General features: G+C 49.2%; 1 protein-coding gene across 1 annotated transcript in view; it reads left to right on the forward strand.

The window, feature by feature from the left end:
• The first annotated feature begins 93 nt into the window (after positions 1-93).
• LOC101953463 (disintegrin and metalloproteinase domain-containing protein 10-like) overlaps positions 94-15649 on the forward strand; it is a 27569-nt gene continuing 12013 nt past the window's right edge. Inside the window, exons 1-8 of the mRNA XM_005281259.5 lie at positions 94-5459; positions 8199-8349; positions 10096-10214; positions 10971-11129; positions 11617-11708; positions 13429-13551; positions 14817-14909; positions 15199-15367. Of these exons, the coding sequence (XP_005281316.2) occupies positions 5390-5459; positions 8199-8349; positions 10096-10214; positions 10971-11129; positions 11617-11708; positions 13429-13551; positions 14817-14909; positions 15199-15367 (976 nt within the window). The 5' untranslated portion in view covers positions 94-5389. The remainder of the gene's footprint in view (positions 5460-8198; positions 8350-10095; positions 10215-10970; positions 11130-11616; positions 11709-13428; positions 13552-14816; positions 14910-15198; positions 15368-15649) is intronic.

The following is a 15649-nucleotide window of genomic DNA, read 5'->3' on the forward strand; positions in this document are numbered from 1 at the left end:
ACCAGGAGGTCATCTGACAAAGGGGACTGCAACTTAAAAGGAGGATTCTCTTACCAGCCATTTTAGGGACAGAGAAACAGGCTAGATGGAGAAGAAAGAGAGGAAGGTCCAGGAACACAGAACAGACACTGACCAAATCCCGTAAGGCTCTTGGAGTGATGAGGAAACAGGCAGAGATTTGTGTCCAGTGTTTGTATTTCCACTAGGTCTCTCAAAATTCACTTGTGAATAATTTTACTGGAATGAACTCACTTTTATTCTGGAATAGTGTGTGTCCACATAGGGAACACTGAGTGGTGCCCCCAAGCAAGGCAGAGGATCATTATTCTTATGGGTTGGTCTACACTTATGGTTAGGTCACCATAGCTATGTAGGTCAGAGCGGTGAACAGAACACACCCTGACTGACAGAGCTATGATGACCTCACCCCCAGTGTAGATGCAGCTGTGTCGCTGGACAAAGGTTTCCTCAGTAGAAACAAACTTGTTTTGGGAGATGTTCCTACATCACCAGTAACCCCCCTTCCACGGGGGTAGGCTGCATCTATGCTATGAGGTTATGGCCGCACATCCACCTCAATACAACTACACCTCTCCCCTGATATAACGCTGTCCTCGGGAGCCAAAAAATCTTACCGTGTTATAGGTGAAACCGCGTTATATCGAACTTGCTTTGATCCACCAGAGTGCGCACCCCCCCCCCCCCCCCAGCACTGCTTTACCACATTATATCCGAATGTGTGCCGCGGCTCTGCAGCTGTGCTGCCCAACCCGGTGCTCGGTGCTGTGCGGTGGCATGGCTGGCTCCAGCCGGGCAGCACAGCTTCCTGTCCTGGTGCTCTGGGCAGCGTGGCTGTAGCATCGCCAGCCACTGGTGCACTAGGCAGCGCGGTAAGGGGAGCAGGGAGGGTTTGATAGAGGGCAGGGGTGTGGATGGATGGGGCAGGGGTCCCGGCGGGGGTTGGATGGTGCGGCAGGGGGCAGTCAGGGGATCCGGGGAGGTCGGGACAGGGAGGGATGGATGGGGGAGGAGGGGGTCAGATGGGGGTGAGGGCCTGGCCATGCCTGGCTGTTTAGGGAGGCACAGCCTCCCCCATCCCTCCATACAATTTTGGAAATTCGATATGGCCCTCAGGCCAAAAAGTTTGCCCGCCCCTGCCTTGGTCAAAAGATGCTTCTGTGACCACAGTAACCCGGAGCAGGTCAGAAATCTGAGGAAATCAACCTAGCGCTTAGCAGCTGCTGCAAATCGGAACATGGGGGTAATGAAAGGGATTGCAAGCCCTGGATTGAAAGCGCCAGGAGCACCTGGGTGGGGAGGGAGTTGGGTTTCATAAGATGACTTGGGAGGATTAAAATTTCTTTTAAATTAATACCAATTTCCTTCTGCGCCATTAATAATCCCTGACATAACTCGGACAGATGGAAACTTTCCTATCTTTGCTTATTTTCACCCTTCTCCCTACCTAGATGGCCAGATCGTGGGTTCCAATGCATTCTGTGCAGTGGTTACCATCCTAATCACAGCACAACCTGGGAAATTGCTTACGAGGTGGGGGATGGCCCTGCCCCCTTACCTTGGTAACCCTGTGGTGTTACACATCGTGCCCCTGCGATTGGCTGGCTGGCTGAAAGAGAGGGTTGGGTGGGTTTAAAAGTTGGAGGCTACTGTATGTACCACTCAGTTACAAGCTGAGGATGGGTGACTGCTGGGTCCATGTGTGGCCTGGTAGCCCCCATCCTCCTGGGCCCAGCCACTCTCATCTCTCCAGGAGGTCTCCATGAGAGTAGCTGTCTGCCTGGCCCAGGAGCTGGGCTCTGCATGCTGGGTTCACTCCCTGCCTCTTCTGATCCCTGAGGTCGCTCTCAGGCTGCTTCTGCGTCCTTCCTGAACTCTGGTGCAGGCACAGTAGTATTTGTGTCTCTTGCATGCAAAAGCCTCTTCAGCTTAACACATTTAGAGGCTTTTTTTGTTTTTTTTTTACATTTTTGGTGGCCAGAAGAGTAACCCGTCTGCTGCAAACACCTAATTACAGGGTGACGGGCCAGGGTCCAGTCCACCTGGGACTTGTCAGCTGCCTCCCAGCTGGGCTTAAGAGAAGGCACCTGGGCCATATAAAGGAGAGAAACTGAAAGGGGCAGAAGAGAGTGGGCGCCATAAGGCAGGGAAGCTTGGGTGTCCTTGCTCCCACATGTGGGGGTGGCAGGTGCCACTCCACATTCCCAAGGTAGTGAAGGGAACGGGAGCCAGACACCATGAGGATCCGTCATTGCGTGCACTGGAAGTATGAGCTGTAGGACAGATACAAGAGGATACTGCAGTGCATGGATGAGTCACATCACAGTTACGCTGACGACTGCCCAAAACTGGGAATCAGGCATTTGCTCCAGGGGGCAACCCACTGTGTGGTCTCAGGACCTTACGCTCTGCTCGGCTGGGGAACCAACACCCACCCCACTGTCACCATTTCCCTGCAGAGCCTGGCCAGCCCAACTGTCTCCCCTGGGTCCCTTCCCTCCTCCTGCTTTGTCCTCAGCCCTCTGTCCCAAGTCCCAGTGCCTTTTATGGAGCCTTCTCGCCCCGGTGTATCTTCATCAGTACTCCCCACTCCAACCAGCCTGCTTGCTGACCCTTCCCTGTCTGTGGGCCCCCTCCCTCACAGGAGTTCCTGTGATGCCTCCTGGAGGTACCTAGGGTTGTGATGCACCTCTCTGCCATCTGCCCTTAGCTGGGGGGAAGTCTTGACTGTGCACGATAGGGCTCAGCTCGCGGACTCACCAGCCCTGGCAACCCAAAAGCTCCCCTCTGGACCTTATGCAGGCCGTATGCTCTCTACAGATTGGCACCTCCAAGCACGTCCCTGAACATCCAGCCCCTGTGCTGCTGGAAACTCACTGTAGAGTATTCACGGCTTCGCTGCAGTCCTTAGCCGTGTTTACAGTTTATGTAATGATGTACAGAGATTCAAGTGATTGGGGACAAATGGTTACGTAGAAAATAAAATCAACGTGCATTCTAGAGGCTAGACTTGCCGGACAATGCTCACCCACAGTCCTTCCAATGTTTTACAGCCAGGCTTGGCTGTGATCTTCCATTCATGAGACAAGTTGTGCTGTCAGCTTGTCTCCTGGGTGAAAGATCCTGGATGCCTGTTTGCACCCCCAGATAGAACAATATGTTCCCCTGCCCTCACACCCCATTGTTTTTTCCTGTGTGTAGATTTTGCAATCTATTAATCTGGCTCAGTTTGCAAATAGGCCTACAAGGTAAGAGACACAATGACCAGACAGGGAGATAAGCAGCTTTTACCCCTTGCCTGAAAGGAACCTGTCCAAGACAAGTCACCTGGTTACCTGCCTTAAGACCATAATTTTCAGCATAGACACATAATTCCTTGAATATTAGCAGTACAAACATTTCACAATGATTGATGACCGGTGGGCTACTGGCTCTTGGTAGAGCTCTGGACCAGGTAGGTTTTGGAATCCCCCATCATTAAAGGGCTTTGAGAACAATCCAGTGATACCTCCTTAGGGAAACACGTTGCGATCTACTGCTGAAACGTACTATCAGGAGATGGGTGTTATTACCATGTAGCACTTTGGGTGTTAAGTCCTACAGCTAAAGATGAGAAGCATCCTTCTGTATCTAGTAATTGATACAGTTCAGATTCCCTCAGGCAAGTAAGTTGACTTAGTTTATCCCAAACCAGGGAGTGGATACTGAGCCCAATAAAATCAACTTACTCTAAATTGTTTCGGTTGGTTGGTTGGTTTTATTATTTACACTGTTCAGTCAGAAAAGAACCATAAATGTTTGCAGTCTCAGGTGCATTCCAACGTGAATTAGATTATAGAGCAAACCTCCAAAAAGGCACTGCCGTTTCTAACCCTGTTGTGGGGTTTGCTGCATCTGAAAACAGGAATTAAATTCAAGATGAAAGCTCAGTGTAGATTTTTCTCCGAGGGGTTACAGAAGACAAGTTGCATTTCTCCCTGATTCCATTAGGTGGCCATATTAGACCGTATACACACAAGGTAGGTGAGGCAATATTTTTTATTGGACCAATGTCTGTTGCTGAAAGAGACGAACTTTCGAGCTACAGGGTCTTCTTGATCTCACCCACCTTGTTTCTCTAATAGCCTGGGACCAACTGGCTAGAACAACACTGCAAACAATGTATACTACGCTCATCCCTTTTCGAAATAGCAGCAGTAGTCCATGTGGCACTTGGTACCAAATCAGTGATATTTTAATGGTGGATTTGATAACCTATAAGGCCTTATTCAAGCCAGTAACCGTTCAACATGTTCTGCAATGCCCCAAATGCCAAAAAGTGCAGCCAACTCAGTTGCATCCTGAGAAATCAAACCGCGTTAGAGCTGGCAGCTGTTTTGAACAACTGCAGCAAATATCCCAACACTTAAATCTCTTTATATCCTTTCCCCCTAATCTATCTTCTCTATTTAGAGTATAAGCACTTCGGGACAGGGACTGTCTCACTGTACAGTGCCTAGCACCATGAGGCCCTGTTCTTAGCTGGTCCTCCGGCACTGCCATAACAAACATGCTAAATACATAATCAAACTGTCTCCTTGCCTTATTCTATGTTGGCCTACGTTTTTCTAGTGATTTGGGGGGACATAATTTTTCAGAAGCCCAATGTGTGATACCTTCCAAGCACCCACGCTTGGAAAACAGGGGCCCTTTTGGTTGCCTCAAGTTGGGCACCCCAGATCAACGAATCGCTTTTGGAAATATAGACCAGCTGTATTTTAAGTGTATTTACTACCCAACAAAATACAGACGAACTGAATGCTGCTGCCATGTGCCACATGTACTGCTGAGTTACTCTCCGCAAACCCAGCTGCCGCCTCCGCAACGGCAGGACAAGCTTCTCAACAGTCTGTACCTCTTCTCACGTGAAACTGGCTGAAGCATGTAAAAGCCCCAATGGGAAAACAAAGCAATTCTAATTCCCGTTAAAGGAGACAGACCTATACTGCTGAATGAAGGCCCAACGCTTAGGGTGACCAGATGTCCCGATTTTATAGGGACAGTCCCGATTTTTGGGCTCCTATTACCCCCCACCCCTGTCCCGATTTTTCACACTTGCTGTCTGGTCACCCTACCAACGCTGAAGGGTGTTTTGAGAATTCAATGCTAGGTTCGCTCTGCTCCGGATGAAGTCAACGGGAGCAGAGCGCGGGCTGCCGCCTGCCTGCTTTGGAAAAAATCTCACCCCTAGAATGCAAACTCTTCAGCTCTTCTAAGCAAGTCCGTGCAGGCAGGGTCATGAGCGATGATGTATTTCCCTGTAAACTACGCCCTGGGGTGAAGAATCCCTTCTCTTGACGCACCTCAAACGGAACGTACCTCTGCCAACGCCATGATTGCTCCTCGGTGCTTTGCTAGTCTAGCTCTGTGCAGCCTGGTCATTGCCCAAAGCGGCGGCTCAGGTAGGCAGATTTTTTGCTTGTTTTTCTCGTGGTTTGATATCTGAGAAGTGCAGCGAGGAATGACTGCAAATGTGGTTTCCTCACAGCAGAGGGGCTGCCGGCCAGCAGCAGCCCTGTTCGCAAAGGAACCAAGCCAGGTCCCACTGGGATTCCTTAGCTGGGTCTCATAACGGCCCCTGTACAAGGAGGGAAATAGTCTGCCAAAGTTACGGCGCTTGAGTGCAATCTGGCCTCAATGAGGAGTAACCTCTGCGGCCCATGATGTAAGACTAGTGTGAAAGGGGCATAAGAGGAGACGGGCTCGTCATTACTAACTGCTCATTAGACAGACTTCTGAGGCCAGTCCTAGAGGTTTCCAGTGTATCCTTTGTAGATAATGAAAAAAGTACCTGATCTGAAACATAGTGGGCCTGGCCCACAGTTGTGAAAACTGGTGTAGCCCTAGTGAAGTCACCAGCCAAGGTCCTGCCTCCTGGCATTCCATGTTAACCCCCAAGCTTTTCACTCACCTCTGGGGGGAGTTGCTAGTGTTAATGCTTAATTCCCACTGGTTTCAACAGGCGTTCGGGGACCTAAATACCTTTGGGGATCTGGGCCTCAGGATCAGACCTCTCCTGAGGGGAAAGGAAATGGTGCACATTTGATCTGAGAATCAGTAAGAGAGCAGGAAATATTTCAGCAAATTAGTAGCAAACGTTATGGAGGGAAGAATAACAAAGAGGCAACAAACAAGTTAACTTCTTGTAGGCATGCTGCAAACCTGGACTATTTGGTCCGGACTATTCACCTAAGCTCTGGACCAGATAAGTAGGGGCGGAGCCCACTGTCAGGGCCCTGAGTGTTAAGACTGAACTCAGATTCTCCATTGTCTAGCCCCCCCTGTGCTGTCATTTGCACCAGTGCAAAGTGCTTGTAGAATGTTACTCGGTGAATGGGTGCACTGGTTTACCGCCAATCGGTTTTTAAACTAGCCCAACCCCCGTGTGGATGCTCTTCCTTCAGTTTGCTTTACACCCGTACCTAACCAAAATAAGCCCATGGAGGGCTTTGCACTGGCTTCGCTAAATCAGTTTCAAATCACACCTCTACTTAAGCCCATGTAACTTGCGCATGTAGGCAAAGGCCAGGACAGTAGGGTTATTCACCCATTCCGCACTCAGGTGCAGGGACCAGCCCCCGTGTCCATGTGAAGTCTGCATCCTCCTCCACTGTCCTGGAAAGAAGTGGTTCCTGCTCCCCAGACTGGTGAGCAGAGCAGCCTCCGAACCAAGCAGCATAGGGGCTGAAGGGAGGAAGGACGATGAAGTGGTTTATGACTTAGGAGACCTGGTTCAAGTCCCTGCTTCAGCACAAACTCCCTGTGACCATGGGCAAGTCCAAGGGATTTAGGTGCCTAACTTCGACTGATTTCAATGGGACTTAGATGCCTAAATACCTTTGAGAATCTAGGCCTTGGTCTGTCAGTGCCTCAGTTTCCCCATTGGGGACACTAGCATTTCCCTAGCCCACAGGGGAGTTGTGAGGATAAATACATTAAAGATGGTGAGATGCTCACATACTACAGCCATGGGGGCCATGTCAGGACCGTAGCTAGCTAGAGACTTTCTCCCACTCCCAGCCTGTCTAGGCCCCTGCATGGAGCTGGCAGGATGGCGCTCCTGTGCATGAGGGGGTCTGATAACTCCAAACAGCTCTTTTCAGCAACGGAAAAATCAGTCCCATTTTTGACACTAGCCCCGGGTTTATTTTAATGTTATAAACCGAGGATTGTCCTGCCACATGGAAAAATTGAAATTTGCCTGATTTGGTTTTCTTTAACCCAACTGAAAAAAGAACATGCCCCTGCCCCTCCCAGGCCACCTTCCCACCCCATCTTTACTTATATAGCATCTGGAGCTACCGCAGGTTCCTGTGCGTGCTGGGGTATCCATGTCCATCTGCGTACTGGGGTCTTTGAGGAGAGAGAGTATTGCAGGAACTTTGTGGATGAAAAGGGGAGAATTGCATTCAGGGATCACACACCTAAGCTGAAACTTTGTGCCAGGTCACTGCAGCCTTTGTGTGGGAAAAACTGTTTTGCTTCTGCACGGACTGCAGTCATGCGCCGTTTGCGGAGAACCAGCAAGTCAGGTGTATCCATGACAAGCGGATTTTTGTTGAGGGAGCAGGGCTGGGAGAGGGCTTATTAAGTGGGTTATTTAAGTCTGACCCAGCTCTAACCCTGTACGTGACTAGGTCGCCCTTAAGTCTCACGAGCACTGCTGTTGTTACAAATGGGGAAACTGAGGCAACGAAGTCGCACAAGAAATCTCTGGCAGAGCCAGGAACAGAACACAAGCCTCTTAAGGTTTGTCTACCCGGCACAAGGGAGCGTGGCTTCTAGCCCAGGTAGACGGACATGTGTTAGCTGGGTGAAAAGAGCAGTGTGGACGTGGTGGCGGAGACAGCTGCACCCAGGCTAGCTAGCTGAGCTCAGACTCAGGGTGTCAGGTGGGCTTGGACTCAGGCAGCCATGTCCACCTGGCTATTTTTAGTGTGCTAGTTTGAGCGGAGCTCGCACAAGTCAGTCTAGCCAGGCTGGGAGATTTGCCCACAGCTGCAATGCAGACGCCTCCCGAGTTCCCCGCCCTGTGCTTTAACCACTAGACCAGTTCTTCCTCCTCAAGGACTAGAGCAAATGCAAACCTACTCATTTCAAAACCTGCGTTCCTGTTTTATGTCTTTTTCCTCCCTTTTTAGTCAATAGCGTTGAGTATTTAAGGCCGTTTGTAAAGTACCAGGAGAAAGTGGCTTATGACAGAGCAGCTTTGGAATGGATGCATCAGAGGGCAAAAAGAGCCACAGAAGAGCATGAAAAAACCATCCAGTTCGAATTCCAAGCCTATCAGAGGTACGTTTGTGACGGGTTCCCCCCGGGGTGCCACCTGGAACTGGGGTATCACTGAGCCCCCCTGACCCACCAGCCCAGGTGACAACCTGCTGGACCCGCTCCCGGTCTTACACTTCCACCAGCCTTCACCCAGGCAGGGACGCACCCTGCTGCAGACTCTCTGACCAGCCACACACCGCCGGCTGGAGGATAAACCCAGAGTTATGCCGTCTTGCGCTGCACAGGAAACTGCACAGCGTAAGCTCATAGAGTTCGCCCCTCCCTCAACGTGGGGAGGAAAACCAACAGCTCCCGCCCCTTGAGCTAAGATTCCCCCAACTTCACTCCAAACCTACTGGTTTAGATTAAAACATAAAATAAGTTTATGAATTACCAAGATAAATTTTAAGTGACAGCAAACAGATCAAAGCAGATTGCCTTGTAAATGAACAAAAACGCAAACTAAGCCTAAGATACTAGACAGATAGGGTAGGAATTAGCAAATTCTCACCCTGGCTGATGGTACAAGCCGGCTTGCAGATTCTTAAGGCACAAGCTGCATTTGCTTTGCAGCTGGGGATCCCCACCCCCCTTTCCGAGTCCTTTTCTTTTGCCGCTCCTCTTAGGTGTCCAGTTAATAATATAATATATGGAGATATACCTATCTCCTAGAGCTGGAAGGGACCTTGAAAGGTCATTGAGTCCAGCCCCCTGCCTTCACTAGCAGGACCAAGTACTGATTTTTTGCCCCAGTGGCCCCCTCAAGGATTGAACTCACAACCCTGGGTTTAGCAGGCCAATGCTCAAACCACCGAGCTATCCCTCTCCCCTAGGGGAGTAAAGAACAATTGATGATGTCACTCCCTGCCTTAAATAGCTTTAGCATGTGGCAGGAACCCTTTGTTTCAAACTTGGTTGCCAGACCAGTGTGTGAAAAAAATACTGACCCTAGGGTGACCGGATATCCTGATTTTATAGGGACAATCCCAATATTTGGGGCTTTGTCTTGTATAGGCGCCTATTACCCCCCACCGCCTGTCCCGATTTTTCACACTTGCTGTCTGGTCACCCTAACTGACACCCCAGAATGGAGCTCAGAGTCATGTGGTCTGGGTCACATGTCCTTGAAAAGTTATAGCAGCCATAACTTACAGGCTGGCCGAACGTTCACAGGAAGGTTCAGCTATTCCACAGCCCATTGTCTTTGTCGATGAGCCATTAGCACTGGCTGACTTCTTCGTTGTTGTACCTGAAAGGCTGGCTGTGGGTGTTTTCCAGAGTAAGCCCATTTGAAATGCAGACCCATAGCCAGAACTTCGAATCCAAAAATGATGCACGCATACAAACAGGATAATCATATTCGGCAAATCATAACTTTCCCAATGACGCCTGACATGACCCGTCTTGTACAAAATCCATCACAGCTATGCCAGAATCATATCATAATATTACTAGGATGAATATGGGGTGTCGTGTCACGTGAGCCCATGTCTTTGTGCATATGGGTAAAATCCTGCTTGGCTTAAAGTTACTGTGGTTTGCAGCCCAATAATAATCGGAAATCAAGGGGCTCTGTACCGTAGGGACCTTCACTTTTGTTGCAGGAACTGAGGGAATACCTTTGCCTATTCTGTTTTGTTTCAGATTGTATGCATAGCGTTATTAGTACCGATCATTTGTACTGTGGTAGCGCCTGGGAGCTCCAGTCACAGACCAGCATCCCTGAAGTCCTGTGACTCACTCTTCACCTTTTCGCTTACCTTCCAGGACATTCAAGCTGAGGTTAAGCAGGGACACGAGTGCTTTCGCCAGAGACTTTGAGATAACCGGGAAGGCCACCTCAGAGCCTACAGATGTTTCTTTCATTTACTCTGGTGTCTTGCAAGGTAAAAATTAGATAGAGCCCTGCAGAATGAAATCCTGCCATAGGATAGTCAGAGCAGGGCATGCAGCCTGATCCTCCGACCTGGAAGAGACGGGAGCTCCTACTCCAGGGCCCCTTCTCTTTCAGGTCTTTCCGCTTAGTTGTGCTGGTGGTTTTGTGCTGTGGGCACCTACCTGCTGGCACATTAACTGAGCCCCATCAGACTTGTTCCACAGACACTAATGCAGCTCCCATCCTTACTGACAGCGATTTGGGCACCTGGTTTGATTGTGCCGGGCACTGCCAACGTTCCCAGGACTAGCAGTATTGCATGGGGGGGCTGAGTTCAGTCTGGTGCATCCTGGAACGTTGGGATCAGCAGTGGCTGGGAACGTTGCAGGGAGTCCAGAGGACAGGGAGCCAGTTGATTTGCTCTGGAGTGACCCCCCGTGGCCATTGTATCAGGCAACCCCCCCCCCCCCCCCCCCCAGCAATGAGTGACGCTGGAGCCCGAATGCTGAGGCAAGCCCAGAGTGCTAGAATTGGCAGGGGCAGAGGGTTACATGCCCTACAACAGCCACGGCAGTGGGTTCTGGAATAAGGTTGCCTTTTGCTCCACACCTTGGTGATGAGCTATACCCAGAATCCAGGGGCCAGTCAGCCTAGATATGAACAGCTGATCCATAGTTATTAACCCCAGGCAGGCCCTTCAGTTACCAGGGGGGAGAACCAGGTCAAGGTTCCTTCTCATTGTCTATGTCTGGATGCCTGAAAACAGACGAGCCTGGATCTTTCTGCCATGGTGCCATCATCAATGGCCTTTTCAAAGGGTTTATCAGAACCAAGAATGGCACCTACTACGTGGAGGCTCCTGGTGCATCTGCCAGCAATGTGACGTCGCCAGGCCATGCTCTCATCCACCATGAAAGCGACATTGGTGAGTCCTCAACTCGGCTTTGGCACGACTGAGCATAGTAAAACGATTCTTGGCACTTCAGTCTCCCCTGCTGTGGTGGCCTGTTCCCTTTGCACTTCCCCCTCTTGACCTCTAAGGATTTCGTAAACACCGAATACAGTCATTAAGACTCGCAAATCCCCTTTCAACGGTGCATTCTGATGTTCCATTTTGCACGTGGGAAAACTGAAGCACAGCGAAATGAACTGACACATCTACAGTCATCCAGCTAGTCAGTGGCAGAGCTGGGAACGAACCCAGGAGTCCTGACTCCCAATCTACCCTTGCGTTAGCCACTGGGCTTCACTGCCCTCCCAGAGCTGGGAATAAAGCCCTGGAGTCCTGATCCCCAATCCTCTGTCACAAGCACGCTCAGTATTGCCCATGGGTGTTTGGAAGTGACGTCGCTCGTTTTGCGTATCATCCCATTGTGATATTTCTTTGAGTAACATCTGAATTTCTGCTCTAGATTATTCCATTTTAGAAGATCCAGACTCTGCTCCTTTGACAAGGAGAACACATCAGGTCTTGCAGAATTTCCAGCAAGAGCTAAAATTAAAGGTGAAGTGAAATTGAAGAGAAGCATCTTACGTGGAAATGAAATAATTTTAAGATTGTGCTGCAAAAAAAAAAAAAAAAAAGACTGCCCGGGGGCATTGATTGCTTTGAATTCACTGAATACGTCTGTGTAGAATGTGACATGATGGAATTCTAAGGACTTCGCTTTTCAGAGGCCTGGATCTCTCTTTCCTAGCTAACTGTTATGGTCTGTGGGTTCCCAGCGAGAAAGAGACAGGAGGCTAATTATATGGCTGAGAATGCGGGGTCCAGCTCAGAACGTCCTCTGCATTTGGGAGAAGAGTTGGTTGGTTGGTTTAAAAAAAAAATTTAAACATTTCCCCAAGTTTTTTGGTGAATTTTTGAAATTTGCAATTTTGTCCGAAACCTGAAATTTAAAAAAATATTTGCAAGCTGGAGCCAAAAAGTGTGTGTGTGCGGGGGGGGAGGGCGGGGTAGAGAGACTGCAAACATGCCATCAACAGTTTTTTCCTGCTTTCCCCACACCCCAATTCAAAAGTTCATTGAAATTTCAAAATGTGAAACTTTTCTCTCAGTTTTATTTGGGAGAGTTAAGATGTGGGTGGGTCGGGGTGGGGGTGGGGGGGGAGAGAGGCAGTTGTTTGGGCCCATATTTAGTTTAGTCCAGGCAAACAAAATCCCTGAGTCTTGAGGCAAATTATAATTCCAAAACCCTGGGCCAAGCTTCGTCAGTTTCATCTCATAATTTCATAAAGTTTTAGGTCCAAAGGGACCATTAGATACATTTAGTTTGGTCTCCTGTGTATCACAGGCAGGGCCAGCGCAACCCATTAGGCGATCTAGGCGGTCGCCTAGGGTGCTACAATTTGGGGGGCGGCGACTGCAGCAGAATTTCGGTGGCGGGACCTTCCGACGCTTCTGTGGGGGGCAGCATTTTGGGGCGGGACCTTCCGCTGCCTAGGGCGGCAGAAAAGCTGGCGACGCTCCAGATCACAGGCCATTACATTTCACCCAGAGACCCCTATATTGATCCCAGTAACCTTAGTTAGATCAAAGCACCCCGGTCCTCAGGAGACTAAACTGTTGTGTGCCACAGGCAAAGAGCAGGAGAGACTGAGGTGCACCATTGCCCGTTGCCCCTGCAATGGCAGGGAATTGATTAGGTGCGCTATGCCGGTGCCCCATGCTGGCGCTGCAGAGGGAGGTGAAAGCCCTTAGAAACACGCTTCATTGTGGTTGGTCAGTCAGCCGCTCATCTGTCTCTGGCTTCCATCGGACACCAGCCAAAACGTGGGTGGCTTTCAGCTGAACTTGGCTTTGAAGTTTTGGGTTGGTTTTGAAGGCAGGTCTCAGGATGGGAACCCAGATGAACTGGAACAAATTTAAAGGTTAACGTGAGTCCTAGGAAGGAATTTCCTCTGTGAGCAAACTATGGCAGGCTAGTCCCTAAACATCCATTTGTGCTTGCGGTTTCCTTCGGACCAGCCAGTTCTGGCTACGCTCAGAGGCAGGACGCTGAACTAGACGGACCACTGGTCTGATCCACTCAGTCAGGGCCATTGGCTTTGATTTAGCAAAGCATCACTGTTCCGCGGAGCATGAAGCACATATTTGGCTTTATGCACCTGCATCAATCCCCTTGACTTTGCTGAATCAGGGCCTATGTTCCTAACCGAAGTTGCTGCTGTTTTGTTCAACTTTAACTGAGGATCTTACTATGCACTTAACTCTTGCCGAAAAGGGAGAAACCTTGGAGAGGCAGAGAAGGAGTCTGGATTACTCTAGGACGTCCTGCTTGCTGTACCTTCAAGCCGACTACTTGTTCTACCAAAGATTTGGCACTATCGAAGCAGTGATTGCTCAGGTAAGAAACTGGGTGTTTTTAATTAATGAATTAATATTTATTAATGTTCATTGTGTAATCCAAAAAGAACATTTGACAAATATCATGCTACTAAAATGCTTGTCTTGCTGTATAAAACGTCGCCATTGTAATGATGTTAGTGTTTAAATGGCACCTTCGCATCCCATCCATTCACCCACCACTGAAATGCAGCCACCTCTGGTGGAGGAACTTGGCAGCTGTTTAACAGTACAAAGCCAACACCGTGAAAGGGGTTAGGCCATGTCTACGTTACAGTGGCACAGCTTCCTACGTCAACAGAAGGGATTTTCCCATTGATGTAGGTAATCCACCTCTCCAAGAGATGGATGGAAGAATTCTTCTGTCGACCTAACCGTGTCTACAGCAGAGTTTAGTTCAACCTAACTGCAGTGCTCAGAGAGTGAAATTTTTCACAGCCCTGAGCCCCCTAGCTAGGTCGATCCAATTTTAAGTGTGGACCAGGTCTTGCAGATGTGAGCTGTACAACTGAAACTACAAAGCAGCATCAACTTATGTTCGAGAGGGGTTTTTTTGGATTTAGACTCAGGAGATCTGCGGTCAATTCCTGTCTCCTTTGTCAACATCCTGGATGACCCAGGGCGAGTCATTTAATCTCTCTGGGCCCCAGTTCCTCACCTGTAAAATGGGCATAATAATAATTCCTTTGTCTCCCTTGCCCATTTAGATTACGAGCGCTGTGTGTCCTGCATCTAACACCATGGGCCCTGATCATGGATGGGGCCTTTAGGGACAAGTGCCCTAGAAATAAGAAGACGTTTTAGGTATATTATTGTCAGGGGAACTGCCAGGGGGATCGCTTCTGCCCTGTAGGGCTCGCTGTAGCCTTTTGCTAAAACAATGTCCATTAGATTGTGGACTAACCTTCTGTAAAGCGGAATCCTTTTTTTTCCCCCATCAGAACAAGAACAATAAGACCTGCTACCCGCATTTTTCTTTATGCTTCCGATCAGTTCACACGTGAGGAGAATAAAAATAATCCCTCCCTCTCATCGAGTGCTTTTCATCAGCAGATCTGAGAGCGCGTCACAAAGGATGTCAGTATCAAGATCTCCATTTTACAGATGGGGAAACCGAGGCACAGATAGTTGACATGATCTGCCTAAGGTCATCCAGCAGGCCCATAGCAGAGCCAGGAATAAAACCCAGATCTTCTGAGTCCTGCTCCAGTCACAAAAAGCGTGGGTGCTTTTTTTGGTCATATGAACATTTGTCTCCCCCTGCAGATTGCTAGCTACATAAAAGCTGTGAATGCAATTTACGAAGGTGCAAATTTTGACGGTATCAGGCACATCGACTTCAAAGTGAAAACCCTCAATGTAAGTCGACCGGGCACTTAGAGCTGGGTTTGTCTCAAAACTCAAACGCCAGGGCAGACGGGTTTCAGATTGAATTTTCTAGCGGGCAGTGTGGAGGTGAATGAAAACTGGCCTGACAAGAGGTGATTTGAAGGGGCCTGGATGGGTCAGGGGTCTTTCACTCTCAGGTTGCGCATTCAAATCTCATTTATGGTGGTAGCAATTGCAGTTTTCATTGGGCGTCTCCCCTGCTCTGCGTCACAGGCAGTAATCGCCTGCCTGGCTGGCTTGTGTTGTGTCCATTCTGCAGATAATCCAGGAGAACCATCCTTCTGGCTCTATGAAGTCACCTTTCATCGGCCCAGAAATGCTGCTGATGCTGCACTCCGGTTCCAACTGGAATAGCTATTGTCTCTCCTACCTCCTCACTGACAGGGATTACAGCGGAGTTCTTGGGATTGCTTTTAATGGACAAGCTGGTAAGAAAGAGCTTTTGGTTATTTGTATAATGTTTTGTCCAATGATAAGTGGGATCATTATTACTGGAGACACCAGGTGGCGCTGTTACACATAGTCTTAAGTGTTCTTTTTCTTAGCATGTGCTCAGTGTGTAGTGGTTACAGAAATGTGTTTGGTTTTGTGATGCAGATTCACATGGGGGAGCTGTTGCAAATAGCAAGAGAGTTTCTGCTCTGAGTGTCTCTAACTAGAGTTGATGATTGGGGACGAGTTGCTTGCAGCATTGGAGTCTGGGCAGAGAG

This window comes from Chrysemys picta, chromosome 25 (assembly GCF_011386835.1).
Source record: "Chrysemys picta bellii isolate R12L10 chromosome 25, ASM1138683v2, whole genome shotgun sequence".
Lineage (NCBI taxonomy): Eukaryota > Metazoa > Chordata > Testudines > Emydidae > Chrysemys > Chrysemys picta.